We start from the raw sequence: 18989 nt of genomic DNA on the forward strand, positions 1-18989 counted from the left end.
AAAAAGGTTATTTTTAAAACAATTTCTAACCAATCCAGGTTGCTGCTGTTCCACAGGTATTATGCTGACAAGGATGCCTGATTGCATCAGGGCGCTTCTTTAAACCGGTCACTCGCCTGTTCTAATTGAATGGCTTCAGTCTGTGTTGGCTACCCAAAAGTTAAAATCTACCCTATCCATTCTCAAAATGTTAGAAAGGCAAAGAAGAAGCCTCTCAAATGTAGGGGGTAAAATTCATCTTCAGCGGGGGCACAAAATGTGTGATGGTGGATCAGTTACCTACTGACATCAATATAAAGAAAAATCAGGTTGTGTGTATAATGGGCAGCTGATTTCACTAGCGCACACCTTGATCCTCTTCCATAGTAGATTATTAATATTGTTCTGATCTGAAAGGCAGCGGAGGGAGGGGTGTCATGGGGTAGAGCAAATCCGTCATCTTACCTTCATGCTATTAATGTCACACCTTATGTTTTACTACTTTGTCAATTTTATTTTCCAAACTTTGTATATTTATACTTTTCCAGCTGCCTGTAACTGAATCAAATATATCACAGTCTCAATTTAGCTCATCTTCTGGAGCTGGAAGGCTCCATTTGCTTGGTTAAAATAAGCTAAAATATAAAATACAACATCTTATAAAATATTTATTTGTAATGGCTGAAATGTAAACACATCCACAAAGCATAATATTGCATAAAGCTGATTAAATAACAACAGACAACAACTATTGCAACATTTTATTTCTACTGCTACATTATTTGGTGAACATTATAGTTTTGTGTAATTTCAAAATACTCTGATGTGTTAAAATACTTGGACAGGCACTTGAAGCAGCCTGCAAGGCTTGCCCAAGGTGATAAATTGCTACATTTATATATGTTTGAAGATATATATATATATATATATATATATATATATAATAAAATACAAGGTGGACAACATTTTCAAAAGTAAGTACTATTATAATAAAACCTTTCAAAATAATAGGATTAAAATCCACACCAAGGAAATAGGTCATTTTTCTGTTCAGTGTGGCAATGCTAATTTTGATTAGTTTGGTCATGCATTTTTCCTCATGATACCCATTTTGCTTCCCTGAAAACAACTAAAGCTGGTGGCAGACACACAAGGTTGAATAATTGGGATTTTTTTCGCTGTTTTAAAAAATTTAAACACTGTATTAAAAATTATTCCATCTCACACGTACCGATTTCAGACCCTCCGTTCTTCAAATCGTGTTGTTTATAATCACTATCTTCGCTCGCGATACTAATCCTGTTTTTTTCAGTCTTATAACTTCTTCTTCTTTTCACTGTGGCTTCCTCGGCATGAATAAATCTACCAAAACCAAAACAAATCCTTAATTTCTATAAGGGAATGATCGGGTATGTTATAAATAGGCTGTTGCACATGCACAGTAGAAAGCTACAGCATGCACGGTGCCCTGGTTGCTATGAATTGGTAGTGAACACCTTATTGTTGCAATCACTAAAATTTGAATCAAAATATGAAAATTCTCCTCAGTACCATTTTATCACCCTAGCTAACACACTTACGCAGAACAATTTTGTTAAATATCACACAAAAATTTGACACCGTGTTAACCAATGCGTTAAAAAAAGGTACGCAGCAGAATTTCAACATACTACTATTTGTGTTTATTACAAATGTCATGCTATCATATTTTACTCGCATTTACTCTACAGGTGTCCAAGCTGTCTTTATGCCTATGATGTAATTTATTGAGCATGGTTCAGTATAAATTAAACATTACGAGATGAACCACAGTGGGCGATATATTCCAGGATGTTTTCAAGCACACGTCACTGTATCCAGAGAACCAATGCAATGCCACACTAAATATCTGGTGGCACAATGCATTACACCACTAATACGCAGAACTTGGAATGGTGGTACGCACTCTAGTCCTATCCTGTTGAGCTCTTGATATCAACTGTAATCTAAGGGAAAGCACTAAGCAAAGGCAAGACAATTCCCCAAACAAATGAGAGCAAGGAATCACCGAACTTCTCTAATCCACCTTACAGCAGCTGGCTCCAACACAACACAGGCCTGGAGAGTAGGTCACCCACCTATGCTCTCAGCTGTACAGTGTACATGCCTGGAAAGACGAGAAGTGCTAGAACAGTGAGGGGAAATCTTGTTGGCTATTAACAGCATATTATCTCTATTCTTTGAAGGGGAAAAAACTTTCAGTCAGGCAAATCTTTCACCAAAACCAGATCGTTAATGTGATCTAAAACACTGATTGGGCTGAATTTTGTTTTCGCTCCGCTGGGCCAAACAAAAATGGCAGCCCACACGCACGGACCGTGCACCGCCGCAATCTTCAGCTCGGCAGCTCATTATAATATGCAGCGTGGCAGCCCCTCCAATCATGTGGCAGGAGCAACCCCGGTGACACCGTCAACAGCCTGCTTCTGTGCGGGCACCATTTTTAAAGGGCTGCCAGGCCTGCATTGACAGATCAAAGTTGACCCTGTTGCTGCTTCCACACCCCACCCCCCCCAACCACACAAATTGCAACAAAAAATAAAGTTTGACCTACCTGCCCTCCAACTACACCAGAACTCAGATGACCCCTTTTCCATCCCAACTGCACTAAGTGCAGAGTTGACCCCTTTCACCCCCCCAACTGACCTAAGTGCAGAGTTCAACTCTCCCCTCCACTCCCCCCCCAACACTGACAACGCAGAGTTGACCCCCACCTCAGCGGCGCCAGCTATCCCTGGACGAGAAAGTGAAGGCGTGGGAATGCCGCTCGGAAGATCAGGAACTACTGGTAAGTTCACTCCGGCTTCCATTTAAATAGCTGATTTGAATATTGAAAACCGGGACCCGTTGCAGAGCAGCAGATGTGCCGCCATGGAGCTTCTCCACCACCAGGAAGATTGGGCCCAGCATTCCTGGCGGTGGGCTCCATGCCGGGCCACTGCAATCTTCCGGCCACCCCCCCCTCCCCACCCATGGAGCCCAACGTCGTGAGCTCAACAAAATCCATCCCTTTGTCTCCCCACCCCACAAGTCTTCAAATAAAGTAGCACTAATGCAAATCATGATGATTGCGATACATAACAATCCAAGATATTTTAAATGAATGACTGAAGTGAAAATATTCTGTTAACATTTCAGGTTTGTGACCTTTTGTCATGAGTTCTAATGAAAGGTCACAGACCTGAAACGTTAACTCTGTTTCTCTCTCCACAGATGCTGTCAGACCTGCTGAGTATTTCCAGTATTTTCTATTTTTATTTCAGATTTCCAGCATATGCAGTATTTTGCTGTTGAAAATATTCTGTATTATACCAATATATCACATTCTCTAGTACAATACATTTGAATCAGTAATTCATATTCAAAATTACATTTATACTTTGTTTTGTTTGATTATTCTTTAGATACATTCAGATCTAATTTCCTCCATTCACACACTAATTAACATCACTTTGTGCTCTATTTTAATCTGCTTAACAGAAATGGGTTAATGGCAACAATTAAATAGCACAAAAGAATTTTAGACCAATGGATTCATCAATGCACCACTAGTGCAAATTAAAACCCAGCATCTAATTTGCTGTTTACCACTGTGGTAATCCAAAAGGTTTTCCCACTCAAACACTCACATATCTAGCATGAAGCCTTTGAAACAGGTAGTGATGCTAATGATAGATTACTCCTGTGTCCTGAATGATAAATATACAAGCAAATCCCAGTTGCCTCAGAAGCAGTGCTACTCATATCTAAACATTTATCCATAAAAACTTTTTGATGCCCAGTGAATTCAGTCCAAGTGCTTTATGGTTTTATTTTGATTTGTGATGTAATACCAGTGGTAATATTTTTCGTTCCACAGCTACTTATTTACATGTGAGTTTGAGGTTAGAGAAACAATTCTTAATTTCCTCTACAATATCTCAGGACACTAATTATTGGACAAGAAAGCTCTGGAATAATTATTAACCTCGATTTTAAACCTGGGGTGGCAGGGGCCAAAGCAGTCAGTGATCTGTCCAGCAACCCCTTCAAGGAACATGAGACCCGGGAGATTTTAACTCCTGGCCACATGAGCATGCTCAGATACTGACTCCTGCCTGAAGCCAGCAGGAATAACGTCACTGCCGTTGGGTGGAAGTCCAGGCCATTGACGTAGGAAGGGGAAGAGTGCAGCCTGGGCAGAGGTGATCAAGTATCTTTGTGGGTTCCCTGTGGCCTGGATCCTGCTAAAATGGTGTGTGCATCCAGATGACGCCATCAGGACGTGTCTGTCATTTAAATCAGGCCCCCATTCCTCCGAGGTGGGTAACCTTAACTTGTCTGAATTCAGTCATGGGAAGATGGGGGAGGGCAAGTATGTGACCCAAAACCTCTGCCATCTTAATCTCATACCCACACCATTCCTGCCGGCCCCGGGGTGGGTGGTCAGGGGCCTTTTAAATCAGGCCATATTTGTAGAACTATGCTTAAAGTTCTTAGCAACTATAATTTTATTTTAAAGCTCTCTCAAATACAGGTAAGCTTGCAACAATTCAATTTTTTTTTTTTACAAACCGGTCTCTCTCAATTTTGAGAATATTTTTGGTGTAAATCATTATTCACCAATGGTTCCTTGATTGTGCCACATCTAATTTCTGCTTTGATTTGCTTTTACTTCCTGTTTATTTGGATAAAACGCAATACACTAAGACAAAATTACTTTAACATCCTCTCAAAAACAATTCACATCAGGTCTCAGATCAATTCTGAATAGCACAAACATTATAAACTGGGTGCAGTTCTAAGGTAACATTATCTCAGTTCATTATTAACAACATGCATTTAACATAGAAAAACATCCCAAAGCACTTCACAGAGGCATAATTGGACGAAAATGGGCATTGACCCAAAAAGGGAGATATTAGGGGAGGTGGCCAAAAGCTTGGTTAAGGAGGTGGGTTTTAGGGAGGATCTTAAAAGAAGGAAAGTTGGAAAAGGTGAAGGATTTTAGGGAGGTAGAACAGCTGAAGCAAGGCTGCTAATGATGGGGCAATGGGATGAGGAGATGCATAAAAGGCCAGTGCCAGAGGAATGGAGAGTTTAGGGTAAGGAGGGGTTGTAGGACTGGTGGATGATAGAGAGGAAAGAGCAATACCATGCAGGGATTTAAACTGAAGAATGAGAATTTTAAATTGGAGATATCAGTGCCCGGGAGCCAATATAAATCCACAAGTAATAGCAGGACTTTATGTAGGGTGATATGGGCAGCAGAATTTTGAATGAACTGAAGTATCGGAGGTGGGTAATGGGAGGTCACCCAGGAAAGCATTGGATAGTTGTGTCTGGATGTGATGAAGGCATAAATGAGGATTTCAGCAGCAGATGGCCTAAAGGAATGGCAGAGGTGGGTTTGTCATAGAGGTGGAAATGGGTGGTCTTTATGATGGGGCCGGAAGCCCAGAAAAAAGATATGCATGGATTTGGGAGGCAACAACACGCTCAAGAACTTTGGAGAGTAAAGGCAGATTGCATATCTTTCCTCCTTAAGACACTTCTTAAAACCTACCCCTTTTCCTGACCTAATATCTCCCTATGTAGCTCGGGGTCATATTTTGTTTTATAATGTTCCTATGAAGCACCTTGGGATGCTTTATTACATTAAAGGTGATATAAGTTGTTGATGTGGCGATGGGACAGTAGTTTGCAAGGACTGAAGAATGGAGTTTGGGTATTTTGATAAGTGGGTTGACGACATGGATTTTGAAAGGGAGGTGTACAATAACTGAGAAAGGGGGAACCATTTACAGTGTTACCCAGCATAGGTGTCAGAGAGAGGTTGGGTGGTCAGTAGCTTAGTGGAAATGTGGTCAGAGGCATAGGATGTGGGCCTCATAACACGATGAGTTCGGACAGGGAATGAGGGGAGATGGGAAAGAAACTAGAGAAAAATGTGAGCAGAGCTACAGTGGGGCGGGGGTGGGGGTGTGGCATTTGTGAGCTTGGAGGAAGATCTGGCTTAGTGGGGATGTGGGCAAGCAGCAGAGGCAGCTGTATGGATGGACAAGAAATCCATGAGCTCCTCATACTTGTTTTTGGAGGCAAGATTGGAAGGGGCAAGGAAGAACGTCTTAAGGAGGTGGTTGGCAGTGGAGAAAAGAAGGTCGTAATTATCTTTGGATTCCAGGGTGACGTGAACTAGTGGCTGATAAGAGTGAGGCTTGATTCTACCTGATGTAGTCCAGCCAGATCTGGTGATGGATGGTTACACTCAAAAATGTTCCCCTTGGACTTGAGGGCTTGAAGATAAGTCAATACAGGGTGGGGTCGACTGGGACAGGGAGGAAATAAATGTTTGTTCACAAAAAAGGAAATAAAAGATAAGACATGTCTGAGCAGAATGACAACCGATAAGAAATATTGTGGCAAATGGAGGCTAAAGCCTAAGCAGCAAAAGGGATTTAGAAAGAACAGCTGTAAGTGACTGCAGCATAATCTTTTCCCCCCCCAGAAACCAACACAGAAGGAAGTGGAATTGGAAGAGGTTAGAAGATGTGAGTGGAATGGAATGCATGTTCATTCTCCATTAGGTTCGTCCAAAAAGGGTAGAGAGTAATGACCAGTTGCATTTATAAGCACCTCTAATGTAGAAAAATGTCCAATGATGCTTCACAAGGAGGATGGGACACTGAATAGCAATTAAGACAAATGTTAGATTGAGGTGATCATAGACATGGTTGAAGAGGTAGTTTCTTTGGAGGCTTTTGAAGTGTGAAGATAGCTAGCAAGGCAGAGATGTTTATGAAGGAAATCCCAGAGTTTAGGAACATGATGATTGCAGTCTTTGTTACTGGTTGAGCAGAGGTTGTGGAATGCACACTAGTCCAGAATTGGAAAGGCAGATGGTGTGGGATGGGGCATAGGGCCAGAGGAAGTTGCAGAGGCGGGTTGACTAAGGCCATGGAGTGATTCATAAATTAGCACAAGCATTTTAAAGTCAATGGCCTGGGGCAGGAACATTGTGTATATATGGACTGAGACCCATGGAACATATACTCTAGAAAGAAATCAATGTTGTACTCTTATAAGTCTCATTGTTTTTGGAAAACAAAGAATATTTTGTGAATGAAATGGGAAAACTGATGAATGAACTAGCTAGGGACCAAGACATTAGCTACATAAATCTAAAATCAATTTTTTTTAATGGATTAATGTCTGTATGAGTAATTCCACTACATTCACGCAAATGTTTTTCTTTCCTCTTCTCCCCTGAAGACATTGAATCAAGTGTCCCCAGCACTTCGCTGTTCATGTGTGAGCTTCAATAATGAGTGTCAGAGGATATTCAAATCATGGGAAACATTACAGCTAAACCTAATCCATATATACTGACTTCCTTCCAGCAGGAAACACCGGATAATAAACATAAATAGGAATTTTAGACAACTTTTCCCTCTCTAACCCAAGATCCCTAAGGAGAACTGTAGCACCCTTAGCATGCATCATAACTAAGATCAGATAATTCAGAACAGTAGGAAGTGAGACTGGGACATTCCGATCTGTTATTCGTAGTCATCAGAGGAGCTACAGTATTCATATGTAATGGCCCAAAACTGAATGTTGAGAGTTGTATGATATTGCCAAACTAGTGATGTATTAGATATTGTCATGTAAGTTTTGAAAAGTGTGATATTTAGTGAACTAGTTGCATATTTTAAATTCTTGAACTTATGCGTGGCTAATTCAGCAATGCATTGGGACATTGTATGCTTTAATAAAATGATCCATCATATATTATGAAAAGCATAACTCATACCAGGATTGTAGCCAATATTGAGGCATTCCTGTCAGTCATCTCAGTAATTCCTTTCTATCCTGATTTGTGAAGATAAGGAGCATCGTTTAGTCATAAATATGCAAAAAAAGCAATTATTTCCTTTCAAGTGGCAGAGAAATGTCTTGTGTCCTAAATGTGCTACAGTATTCAACTTTGTGGGAAGGAGGGAAGGTAGGTTTGACAAGCTACTAAACAGACACAGTAGTTATTTGGAGAACAACAAAGGATGTATTAAAGTTATTCTGAAATTCCAAAATCACAAAGGGTCAACAGCTGTGTCAAGAATCTTGAAGAATGAGGTGTTAAGTCTAATATTGTTAAGAGTGCTTCAATTTGTGTGTTAAATTTTGAGGATTGTGTTTTAAAACTGAAAAGGAGCCCATGGATTTTTTTTTTTTTACAAGGGTCACTGAGAGGTCTGGATTGTAAACAGTTACTGGAAGGCATCTGTTTTCAGATAATTACCCAGCAGGGCTTTTTTTCTGACTTGGGAAAAGATGTTTACAAAGAAGGGACAGGTCAAAATTTATAGGGGCCAGGACGCTTGACTCTTGGATATTGTTTTTGGTTTCGCTTTGGACAGCGAGTTGGGATATGGACCATGGTTTGAAAAGACAGTTGGAGAAGACTTGCCAAGGGAGCAAACTCCACCTCAGTATGTTCCAGCTCTTTGAAAAAACCTGCCAGTTTTCCATCTCTTGAGAAGCTGAGAAGCAAGTGTAAGAAACTGCCTGAAACCCCTATTGCTGCACTTTTCCTGGAAAGCCGGCCCAAACTGATCTTGAACGTTGCCTGACAAGAACTGTTCTAGGAAGATTCCAGTGACAGTCGTCTTCACATATTTGGGACACCAAACAAAAAAAGGACATCTGATATCTTTTCATGTCTTCTCTTTTTTCTTCAATAATTAGCAAGTATTTTGGCCAACGTAATTTTTTTGTTATTTTTGTAACAGAGCTCTAAAGAGTAAATCTCTATTTTTTCAAATAACCGATATATATATATATATATAATATGTGTGTGTGTGTGTGAGAGGGGCTAAGGTAAAAAGGGAACTTTTATATTTAGATCTGTGTGTCTATGCTTTGCTTTGTAACTGGTTAAGAATTGTTTTATAATAAACTGCTAATTGTTATTTATTAAAGAAACATTTGGTACATTTTATTCTAGGATAAAAATAGAGTCTATGATTGACCATATCGGTAAATGGGAAAAATTTAAATATATGTTGTGACCTCTGGAGAATTGGAACTAGAACAAACAGTGCACTTCTCCCGCCTCAGTCGTAACATATACAACATCATGCTAAATGCATCCAGGCAAAATTGGAAGTGGATGAAGTGTTGAGTGGCTTCAAGGTATTGTGTGTGGTAGTGCTTCTAAGAGCTATCTCACTAATTGCCGATTTTCCCCTCTCTTTCAAAGAATCTACCTGCAGAACTCCTAACGCATTGCAGGCACTTTTACATTTGCTGCTTCTTTTCGTCCCTCCATCAGCAACACTAATAGTCTAAAAGCACCTACTGAACACAGATAGTCATCCAGCGTGGATAAGTGCTATTCTTGGTTGGCATCCTTCCATTTATGAAAGATGATGGACATGCAGCAAACAATCCATTTAGGAGAGGTGACATCTCTTGGCGCACCTTTGCTGATGGCTGTGAAGGCCAATCTTTGAAAGACAGATTCTGCTACAAGTGCTGAACATGAAGCTGCCAAATGACACTGAGTTGTTTTTCACATTGGCACCTGTTGCCAAGCTGCTGTAGCAACTGGTCGTCGTGGGATGTAGGCATCACTGGCAAGGCCAGCAGTTGTTGCCCGTCCCTAACTGCCTTTGAATTGAGTAGCTTGCTATGCCACTTCAGAGGCCAGTGAAGAGTCAACCACATTGCTGTAGGTCTGGAGTCACATGTAGGCTAGACTAGATAAGGACAGCAGATTTCCTTCCCTAAAGGCCATGAGTCAACAAGACAGGTTTTTAAGACAATCAATGATAGTTTCCTGGCACCATTACTGAGACTAGCTTTCAATTCCAGATTTTTTATTAACTAATTGAATTTATTAATTGAATTTAAATTCCAACAGCTGCCATGGTGGGCTCTGAATCCATGTCCCAGGGCATTGGCATTAGGCCTCCAGATTACTAGTCTAGTGACATTACCACTACGCCACCATCGCTCCACAACTTCCAATGACTCCCTAGTGTGATAGGCACCTTTTTTTTTTTTAAATTTCCAAAATATACTTTGATAGTCTCCATTTAGGGCCTTCACGTCATGCTTGCAAACATCCTTGAAGTGGAGCTTTGGGCGCTCCACTGGTCCTTTGGCCCCTGCCACCTCACCGTACAGAAGGTTCTTGGGTATTCTGCGGACGTGTCTGATCAACCAAAGCTGCCTCTGTTTGATTAGTGCCAACATACCTGGGAGCTCTGGCTTTGAGAGGACTGCCGGATTTATGATTTTTTGCTGGCAGGATATACCCATAATGCACCGCAGACAGCGAAGATGGAAATTATCGAGCTTCTTTTCCTGGTAGCTGTAAGTCACCCATGTTTCACAGCCATACAGCAAGGTGCTGAGAATATAGGCATTATAAACTATCAGCTTGGTCCTAAGGGTCATCTTGGTGTGATCCCATGCGCGTTTCGCAAGTCGGCCAAAGGTGGTAACTGCTTTCCCTATGCGTGTATCGAGCTCTGCATCAACGGACAGATTGTCTGTCACCGTGGACCCAGGTAGCAGAATTTGCTAACCACTTCCAGTGGGGTGTTATTTAGTGTGGTCAGGGCAAAGATGCAACACCTTGTCCCATGACCACAGTTTCTTGATGCTTATAGTCAAGGAGAACAAGTTATAGGCATGAGACGGTCCATGAGTTTTCGTAGTTAAGTTTCCAGGTGAGTGACTAGCGCAGCATCATTAGCGTAGAGGAGTTCCCAATTCAAGACATGTGTGTTTTTGTCTTCGTTTTCAACCATGATAGATTGTAGAGCTTGCCGTCTGACCTAGTGTGCAAGTAGACTCCTTTCATACTTGAAGGGAAGGCAAAGGCCAGGAGCCTGGAGAAGATGCCGCCAAACTGAGTGGGGACTAGGACACCCTGTTTCACACCACTCTCCACTCCAAAACTGTCAGAAGTGGAGCCATCAAACTGTACAGTGCAGTGCATGTTGTCATGAAAGGAGATGATGAGACCGAGGAGCTTCGGTGGATAGCCAATTTTTCCCATACACAATGCCCAATACCATTGGGGGATAGATCAAGTAGCAACCAGGTGGTGTCATGTGTGACACCGAGCTACAGGGTCTCTGGCTAAAACAGAAAAGGAGGTGACCTTTTTTTTGAGCAACAATTTTTTTTTTGCTGCTTTTACACTTGCTGAAAAATGCTGTTCATAGATCATAGAATGGTTAACAACACAGAAAGAGGCCATTCATCCTGTCACGTCTGTGCCGGCTCTCTAAGAGCTACTCAACTAGTCCCACGCCCCTGCCTTTTCCCCGTAGCACTGGAGAATTATCCAATTCCCTTTTAAAAGCCACAGTTGAAGCTACCTCCACCACATTCTAAGCTGTGATGGAGGATAAGTTCAGTTCTATGCTGCAACCTTTTTTGGTCTTTAATTTATCGGAGACAGACAAGCAGCCACAAGCCCCACTAATAGCTGTTGTCATTTGCCTGAGCCAGGCATAACTGGTTCCCTCATACAGAACGGACACATTCATTTTCCCCAACTATACACCACCTCCATTGCACTGGAGCTGTTCACAGAAAATCCCACTCACAAATCAAGATTAAAATCATTATTTTAATAATCTGCATTAGTTTTGCAGAATTAACTTGAAGAGCCATTTACAATTCTACTAATATAAAAACAAGAAATGCTGGAAATACTCAGCAGGTCTGGCAGCATCTGTGGAGAGAGAAGCAGAGTTAACATTTCAGGTCATGACCTTCATCTAATGAAGGGTCACTGACTTGGAACGTCAACTCTGCTTCTCTCTCCATAGATACTGCCAGACCTGCTGAGTATGTCCAGCATTTCTTATTTTTATTTCAGATTTCCAGCATCTGCAGTATTTTGCCTTTATTATATGATTCTACTTAGGTTGCACAAAGAACTGTGTGCTTCTGAAACTCATCACCGGTATCAGAGAGTTCCAGCATTCAGTTACTTGTGAGAAGCATTCTAAATATTTTGTATCTGCAATGTTCTGGGGACATTTCAAATTGTTAAGGAACTGCTGACGAACCATATTCTGTACGAAAGAGATATCGAAGTGATAATGGGGTGCATAAGAACACTGTAGAACATTAAACTACTTATTATGACAATGAAGGGTGTGAATATCAGGGAGTCAGGTTAAAGGTATAGATAAAAGCAAAAAGTATAGATGTTAGATGTAAAAAGATAAGTTTTTTCACTCAAAGAGAAATAAAATTATGGAATAAGTTACAAGGAAAATAATTAGAAGTGTTTCTGGAGAAGAGATTAGTCTGTCAAGAAAAACTTGTTCCTATAAATTCTAATGTTGCTTTAATGATGCAGCGTAATGCAGCTCTTCCCCCACCACTTTGCTATACTATAAAAGCATCATTACAAATAGAGACTAAATGATTTTGACACTGTGTACGGGATCATGTTACAATCCTCAAAAGAGAGTTAAATGTTCAAAGGGATCCCAGCTGAAACAATATTTGTGTGCAGCTGCACCAAGTTGAATTGATTCAATGTTAGTTTAAAGTGTTATTAGATTAATGGGGAGCAACGGGAAACAGTTGTGAAGTTCATCCATCAGTTGCAATTCTCAGTACAAATAACCCAATGCTCAGAAAATGTGGGACTACAAATTTGCATCTGGTCAACTACCTCACTCTGGAAGCTAAATGGAGGGGGTCAACCCTCCTTGTCTGCACTCCTGTGCAATCGGACTTTACAACATAGAGCCCAGCTAGCCTATAAGGCCCAGTATCCAAAGACAAATCTAACCAGGTTTGAGCAGCACTCAAGAGACCCAGACTGAAATGTTAAAAAGTACACCAAAAAATGATCCTGAACAGTTGCTGGTGAAAACCTGATTGCTGACAAAAACAGCTGAAATACATTTCCATCCTAGTTACCTTGGGACCCACTGAATACAATGGGACAACTTCAATCAGAAACCTGGCAATGTGCCACCGCAACCAACTGAGAGACTGCAATTCTGACCTCATCAACCCCTGATCCTTGTCTATGGTTGTGAGCACCAAAACAGAGACTGTTTTCACAAAACTATTAAAAAGTGCTGATACTCAACTGAAGATTGATGACATAGGCAGAATAGGTAGTAAATGAAGGTCATTAAACAAAAACTTTCAACTAATTTCCTGACTGCAACTATGTCACTCATTAACTGTTGTGTATTCATTGCCACCACTGTAAAGCCTCTGTGTATCTGAATTAATGGTGCCAGACACTGTCAACAGTTATAAAAGTACTAACATGCATGTGATGTGGATAAAAGTTCAGACACATCATCAGGAAATTATGTGGATAGAAGAATGGAAATGGAGAACACAATAAAGCTCACAATCTAATTTTTTGATTAAGAAAATAGACAGCACAAGGTTCAGCATTAAGTGCTGACTTATCATTGGCATATTCATGCAGATCTACCACATGTATGAACTCACTTTTTATTGCTACAGATAATGTCAAAACTACGTCAGTGTTACTGTAGAATGTGGATGCTGAAATATCAATGTAACAGCCCCTGTATTAACATACAAGGTCTTTTAGCCGAGGCCTTTAAAGGAAGATTTCGGTCCTACCATTAAATCCCATCCAATTTTTTTTAAATGAAGTTTAACTTTGGGAAAAAAAATTATTAGCAATTATTTCTGTACTAAAGTTTTAAACTGCTTACATAAATTGCATGAAATGCCTGGAGTTGGCACATTTTCTAAATTTATACAGTTGGACTGCTGATACATGACATTTTTAGAGGCCCTGGTTGCAAGGTCACATCTCTAGTGAAAGCAAAGAAGCTGTGAGAATCTATGGGGAAAAGAACTGTTATGTTTCAATAACCAACCTTAGAAATACCATGAACAGGACTGGTCAATTGGGAGAATAATAGTGTTTCAAAAATAAATGGATTCTGGTGAAAGGATTAACAAATACTCAAATCTAACCTCAAATGAGTGTTCAATTTCTATCACAGAAATGTTTTCTGATGTTTAACTTGCTTCATATAAAAGTAGGGGAGTCAAAATTATGAAAGCTTCAATTTTCAAAATACCAGACATTTGTATCCTAAGTTCAGTCCTTCACTTCACTTGCATAAGTAATTCAATGATAAACACTTTGAAAACTGTATTCTTTCCGCATTAAAATATCCCAGTTACTGAAAGAACTAACTGAAAATTTTGGAGTGGAGATCAACACATTGTGCAAGATGTCAATGTAACACTGAAAATTGTTAAACACAAGCAAAAATAGTCCAAACAAATCTTAGACCATTTTTTCTACTAATATTTAAGGCTATCGTTCAACCTCTAAACTATTGATTACAAATTCCCCTCCAAGTCACACACCATTCTGACTTGGAAATATATCGCTGTTCCTTCACTGTTGCTAGATCAAAATCCTGGAACTTCCTCACTAACAGCACTGAGGGTGCACCCGCACCAGATGGACTGCAGTGGTTCAAGAAGGCAGCTCGCTACCACCTTCTCAAGGGCAATTAGGGATGGGCAATAAATGCTGGCCTTGCTAGCAATGCCCACATCCCATGAAACGAATACAAAAAACCTCAAGGAGGTATTAATTATCTTTTACATTTCTCCTTACAAAATCTGAAAGGGCCTTTTCGGGGTGAGGGGGCAAGGGTGTGCATAAGCGGACACGGGGTGTGTGACTGATCTCCCCTTTATTCCTACTGTGCATGAATGCTGTGAAATGAAAACCAATCACAAGATTTCCAAGATGCCTGTGTACATAACAGTGACTCAAACCTTCATCATTTTAACAACAGCATCATCCTATGTATTTCCTGCATTGTTTGCAGAGGTGCTGGAAACCTATATACTGATGGTACATCTCAGTACTCTGAGGTTTCAGTCCTCTGGCTATTGAAGTGCACCATCAGTTTATGGAGAAACACAGTTTTTCTTTGCTTATTCCAAACTGTCTAATCATAATGCTATGTACTACAAAATACTAATAAGGAAAATAAACAATCTAAGCAAAGGACAAAGGACAACTTATGTAACTTTTGGATGCCACGCAGCAATATTTTTGCACTCTTTAAAGTGTTAATCAAAATGACGGGTCAGCTTCTCTGTAGAATGAAGGTGCGTTTGCTACTGGAATACTTTCTTCTTAGTTTCAGATTAGCACTTGCCCTTGTGAGTGACAAAGCGTTGGCTCAGGCTTTAGTTATTCTGTATGCTCACAGGAGGGAATTCAGTCTCATCATCCAGATGCAATGGTCCAGCAGCAAACTCATGCTCAGGAATGATCTCTCCGTGCAAAGCACCCCCATCCTCAGAATATCCTGGAAGGGAACATTGGTTAACAATGAGTCTCAAAGGATACTTACTATAATTTAAATCAAAACATGTTGAGAATTTTGCACTAATTAGCCCATCTCTCAACATTGTTCAGCTTTATTACATCATGTAGAGGTCAGCACACACACTTCCCGATATAATGTATTTGATAGCCTATACACTCTATAGTCCATAATCTCCAGCGTAAAGTACCACACCAGGCTTAGTTTCCTTGTAACATACACTGCAACCTATTAAGTTTCTATGTGTAATGCATTGTACAGCCCATAGAGCTCCCTTATGTGATGTATTATACAGCTCACAGAGGTCCCTTGTCTACTGTTCTACTTGAGACACAGGGCATGATAATCTGGTCAGTTAATAAAGAGCATTACAGGTGCCTGAGATTGAGTTGATACCTGGTGTTGTTGACGATGAAGGCACTGAGCTGGTTTTGGCAACGGTTGCTGCATAGGTTGGTGAGGTGGAAGGTGTCAGGTCAGATTTGGCAGTGTCGCTGTTGTCATCTTCATTATGCAGCCTAAAGCCGAACAAAAAGTGCAGCAATACAAATGGTCAAAATCTGAGCTTCTATATAGCAGGTGTTACATTTTCAGAGTATTAAATTATGTTGTTGCCACGTCGGGTATAGGTTTACATCTTCACCGCCAATGAGGTACACATCTTGACTACACCATCAGTGTGGTTGGTCCTCAGAGGAGGGTAGGAAGATCACTGAACCGAAGTTATTTTCAAATACCTTTCTACCACTGACCGTAAAACATTAATGACAGGAGAAATATTGCATTTTCAGAAACACTCAAACAGTTTCAGCATCAGTTTGCTCAAACAGAGCCTGCCTTGATATTCTGGCATGCTGTGATATCATTATGTATCATCACACTACAAATTAGGAGCTTTCATTTTCCATTGATACAGATAGGAAATGAAGTAATATTGACATCAATTCACCAGTACTAAACAAAACATTTGGGTTTAACTGAAGAAATACTTAATTTTTTCCTTTTAAAGATGGTTCCACTGAATTTAAGAAGCCCCTAAAGGTTTACAACTTGGTACTTATCATCTAGAGTAAGCCTTTAGCATTCCTGCCTCTGAATTAGGTGGAAAAGGGTTGGAGCCTCACTCCAGATAGCCCAAAATGTGAAAATTACAATATGGTCTCTAAATGCTGGGTTGACACCAGTGGGGTACTCGAGTTTGGATGTGGTGATCATGGTAATATTCAGTCTCTGAGTTAGTAGGGTTGGATTCAGGCCCCACTCCAGATAGCAATGGCTAGAGGAGACTTGTGCACTGGCTCCTGAGATCCAGTGGGGGTACTTGCATCTGACGGGTGTGGGTGCCCCCCGCACCCCCATCTCCATTGAAAAGAGTAGATGGGGCTCTTTAGACTTAGTTGCAGACCAACTAGGAGAAGGAACTCCAAATCATATAGACCGAGAAGCCAAGGAATAACTACCTCAACGACATTTTCCTCTTAAGTGGCTCAATAACCACATGTATGAGCCTTGAGTCAAGACCTGCCCTGGGGTAGAAATCAACAGACAAACCTGTCATCTATTATATCTTAAAAGTATTGATTAGAAACAGACATTTTGTGCAATTCTACGCCAGTTTTGATGTCATGAAATTCTACTGCAATGAAATTTTGAGTGAAGATTACTTTGTTCCCATTCATAAGGTCATTAGAGCAAGATCGTAACTATGAGCACAGTTCTACTGATGGTGCAAATTGCCTATTCCCTCTAGCCAGCAGTTATAGAGCATAAAACACAATTATGCAAATCCCAAGGCAGGAAAATTAGTATGTTCACTTACAGATGTCTCCCTTTATAATATTTACAATGAAAGTGCAATATAGAAGAATATAATCCCCCTTCAAAGTTTTCAAACAGCATAACTGCAGTACATTGGCCATTGATCTAGTTCTTCATATCAAGATCACATTAAAAAAATCTGGTAAATTCTGAAAATTTCTTGGTTCCTGACAAAAATACATGACAATTTGTATTATTTGTTCTTACCCTGCATTTGAGTGATGTGAAAACCTTGACAGTATGAAATCACAATGCTACTGCCAACCAACAAGCTAAGGCTACCTACCTTGAAGAGAATTCTTCCTGCACAGTTCTCACCTTCCACACACCATTGGAGAGAGTTGGCACTGGACTTTGTACCTGGGGGAAAAACAATCATGTGAAGGGTGACCCCTTTCTTTATGACTTAAGGTCACTATAATGTCATAAAGAAGGGTGACCCTTACATGGCCCCTTGCATCCTATAGAAGGTCCGATTCTTCCCAAAGCACCGGTTCCTTCAACTAGCCAGAAAATAAAGGAACAATTCTGCAAAGTCAGTGGGGTCAACTTCGGGGAGGAGGGAAGATCAAGGTGTATGCAGAATGGTCCTTTGAAGGAAGACGACGACTCTACCTAGTTGGCAAATTTTATTTTCCTGCTCAGTTTGCAACCTCCACACATAATAGGAGGTTAATGAAGTAGCAATGTATCACGAGGAGAGAAATTTCTAAAGAAAGATTGACATTCCCATCAGTAAGACAGGGCATCCAAACCCACAGCTAAATCAATGTAATGATGCAGGTTAACAGTACAAACTACTCCCATCAGCTCCACGACAAATATTCTCTTCAGAAGCCTTATTGGAAGCCATGAGGTTGCTGTGGACTACATGCAATGAGGCTTCACTGGTGCTGCCTGTAAGGTGATAAATAGAAATACAATCCACAAGCTACTGAGCAATCAGCTTGTACTCTTTCTTGGATCCATATGAAATAAATAATTGATTAGACTTTCAAACACCGATAAAAAGTACAACAGAGATTAAGGCATGATCACATTTGCACTGCTGTGCCTGCAAATGCATTCTGTTCTTGATGCTGCTTTTAGGCCCCTTTTGCAAAATGGTATTATGAATGACCGCAGATTGCGCTGTGCATGCTGCAGTCAGATTCTTCAGGTGCTAAGCAGTCCTTAAATTTCTAAAAACTCATTGGTAAATGTGGAATGAACATTTACCTGTGTTTCTTCATGAGAACACACTCTCCACCATCATGAGGGTCCAAGTTGTAAATGTAGAGGAATCCATCTGAGGCAGCAACAAGAAGTCGAGGTAACTTCTGAATCCTGTTCATGAAAACAATGCATTTACTAAACTCCAAAAGAGCTCAGCAATGTATTCATCACTATTTAACGACTAGGCATGGCCTAAAATACAGCCCGGGATCGTTTTCTCACGGCCCTACTCCTAATGGATTATAAATGCTTTCCAAAGAACATGTCTATAATTTCACTATAAAAAGTACTTGAAAGAAAATCTTCCTGAATGAATAAAAAGGGAGAGCTTGTATTTATATAGTACCTTTCATGTCCTCAGAATGTCCCAATTTGGCCAATGTGGCAACCAATTTGCACACAGAATTTTTAAAAAAATATAGCAGATGAAATAAATGATCAGTAAACCTGTTTTATTGATGTTAATTGCTCCAACTAATTCTACTTCTCTGCGGCCCAAGCTTTACTATACGAGTAATACTATAAAATGAAAATATATAAAAATAAGGATAGAATGCATGGTCA

General features: G+C 40.3%; 1 protein-coding gene across 6 annotated transcripts in view; it reads right to left on the reverse strand.

Moving 5' to 3' along the window:
• Window positions 1–486: 486 nt before the first annotated feature.
• wipi1 (WD repeat domain, phosphoinositide interacting 1) overlaps window positions 487–18989 on the reverse strand; it is an 84399-nt gene continuing 65896 nt past the window's right edge. For 2 of the 6 annotated variants that reach the window (XM_068058276.1, XM_068058273.1), the window contains 4 exons: window positions 18429–18536; window positions 15789–15910; window positions 15274–15374; window positions 505–1341 (listed from right to left, as the gene is read on the reverse strand). In XM_068058276.1, the coding sequence (XP_067914377.1) occupies window positions 1294–1341; window positions 15274–15374; window positions 15789–15910; window positions 18429–18536 (379 nt within the window). In that variant the 3' untranslated portion in view covers window positions 505–1293. Of the gene's footprint in view, window positions 1342–15221; window positions 15375–15788; window positions 15911–17496; window positions 17571–18428; window positions 18537–18989 lie in introns of those variants that run through there. The other 4 variants (XM_068058275.1, XM_068058274.1, XM_068058277.1 and 1 more) reach the window with 4 other exon arrangements.

Source organism: Heterodontus francisci, chromosome 26 (assembly GCF_036365525.1).
Source record: "Heterodontus francisci isolate sHetFra1 chromosome 26, sHetFra1.hap1, whole genome shotgun sequence".
In the NCBI taxonomy this organism is placed as follows: Eukaryota; Metazoa; Chordata; class Chondrichthyes; order Heterodontiformes; family Heterodontidae; genus Heterodontus; species Heterodontus francisci.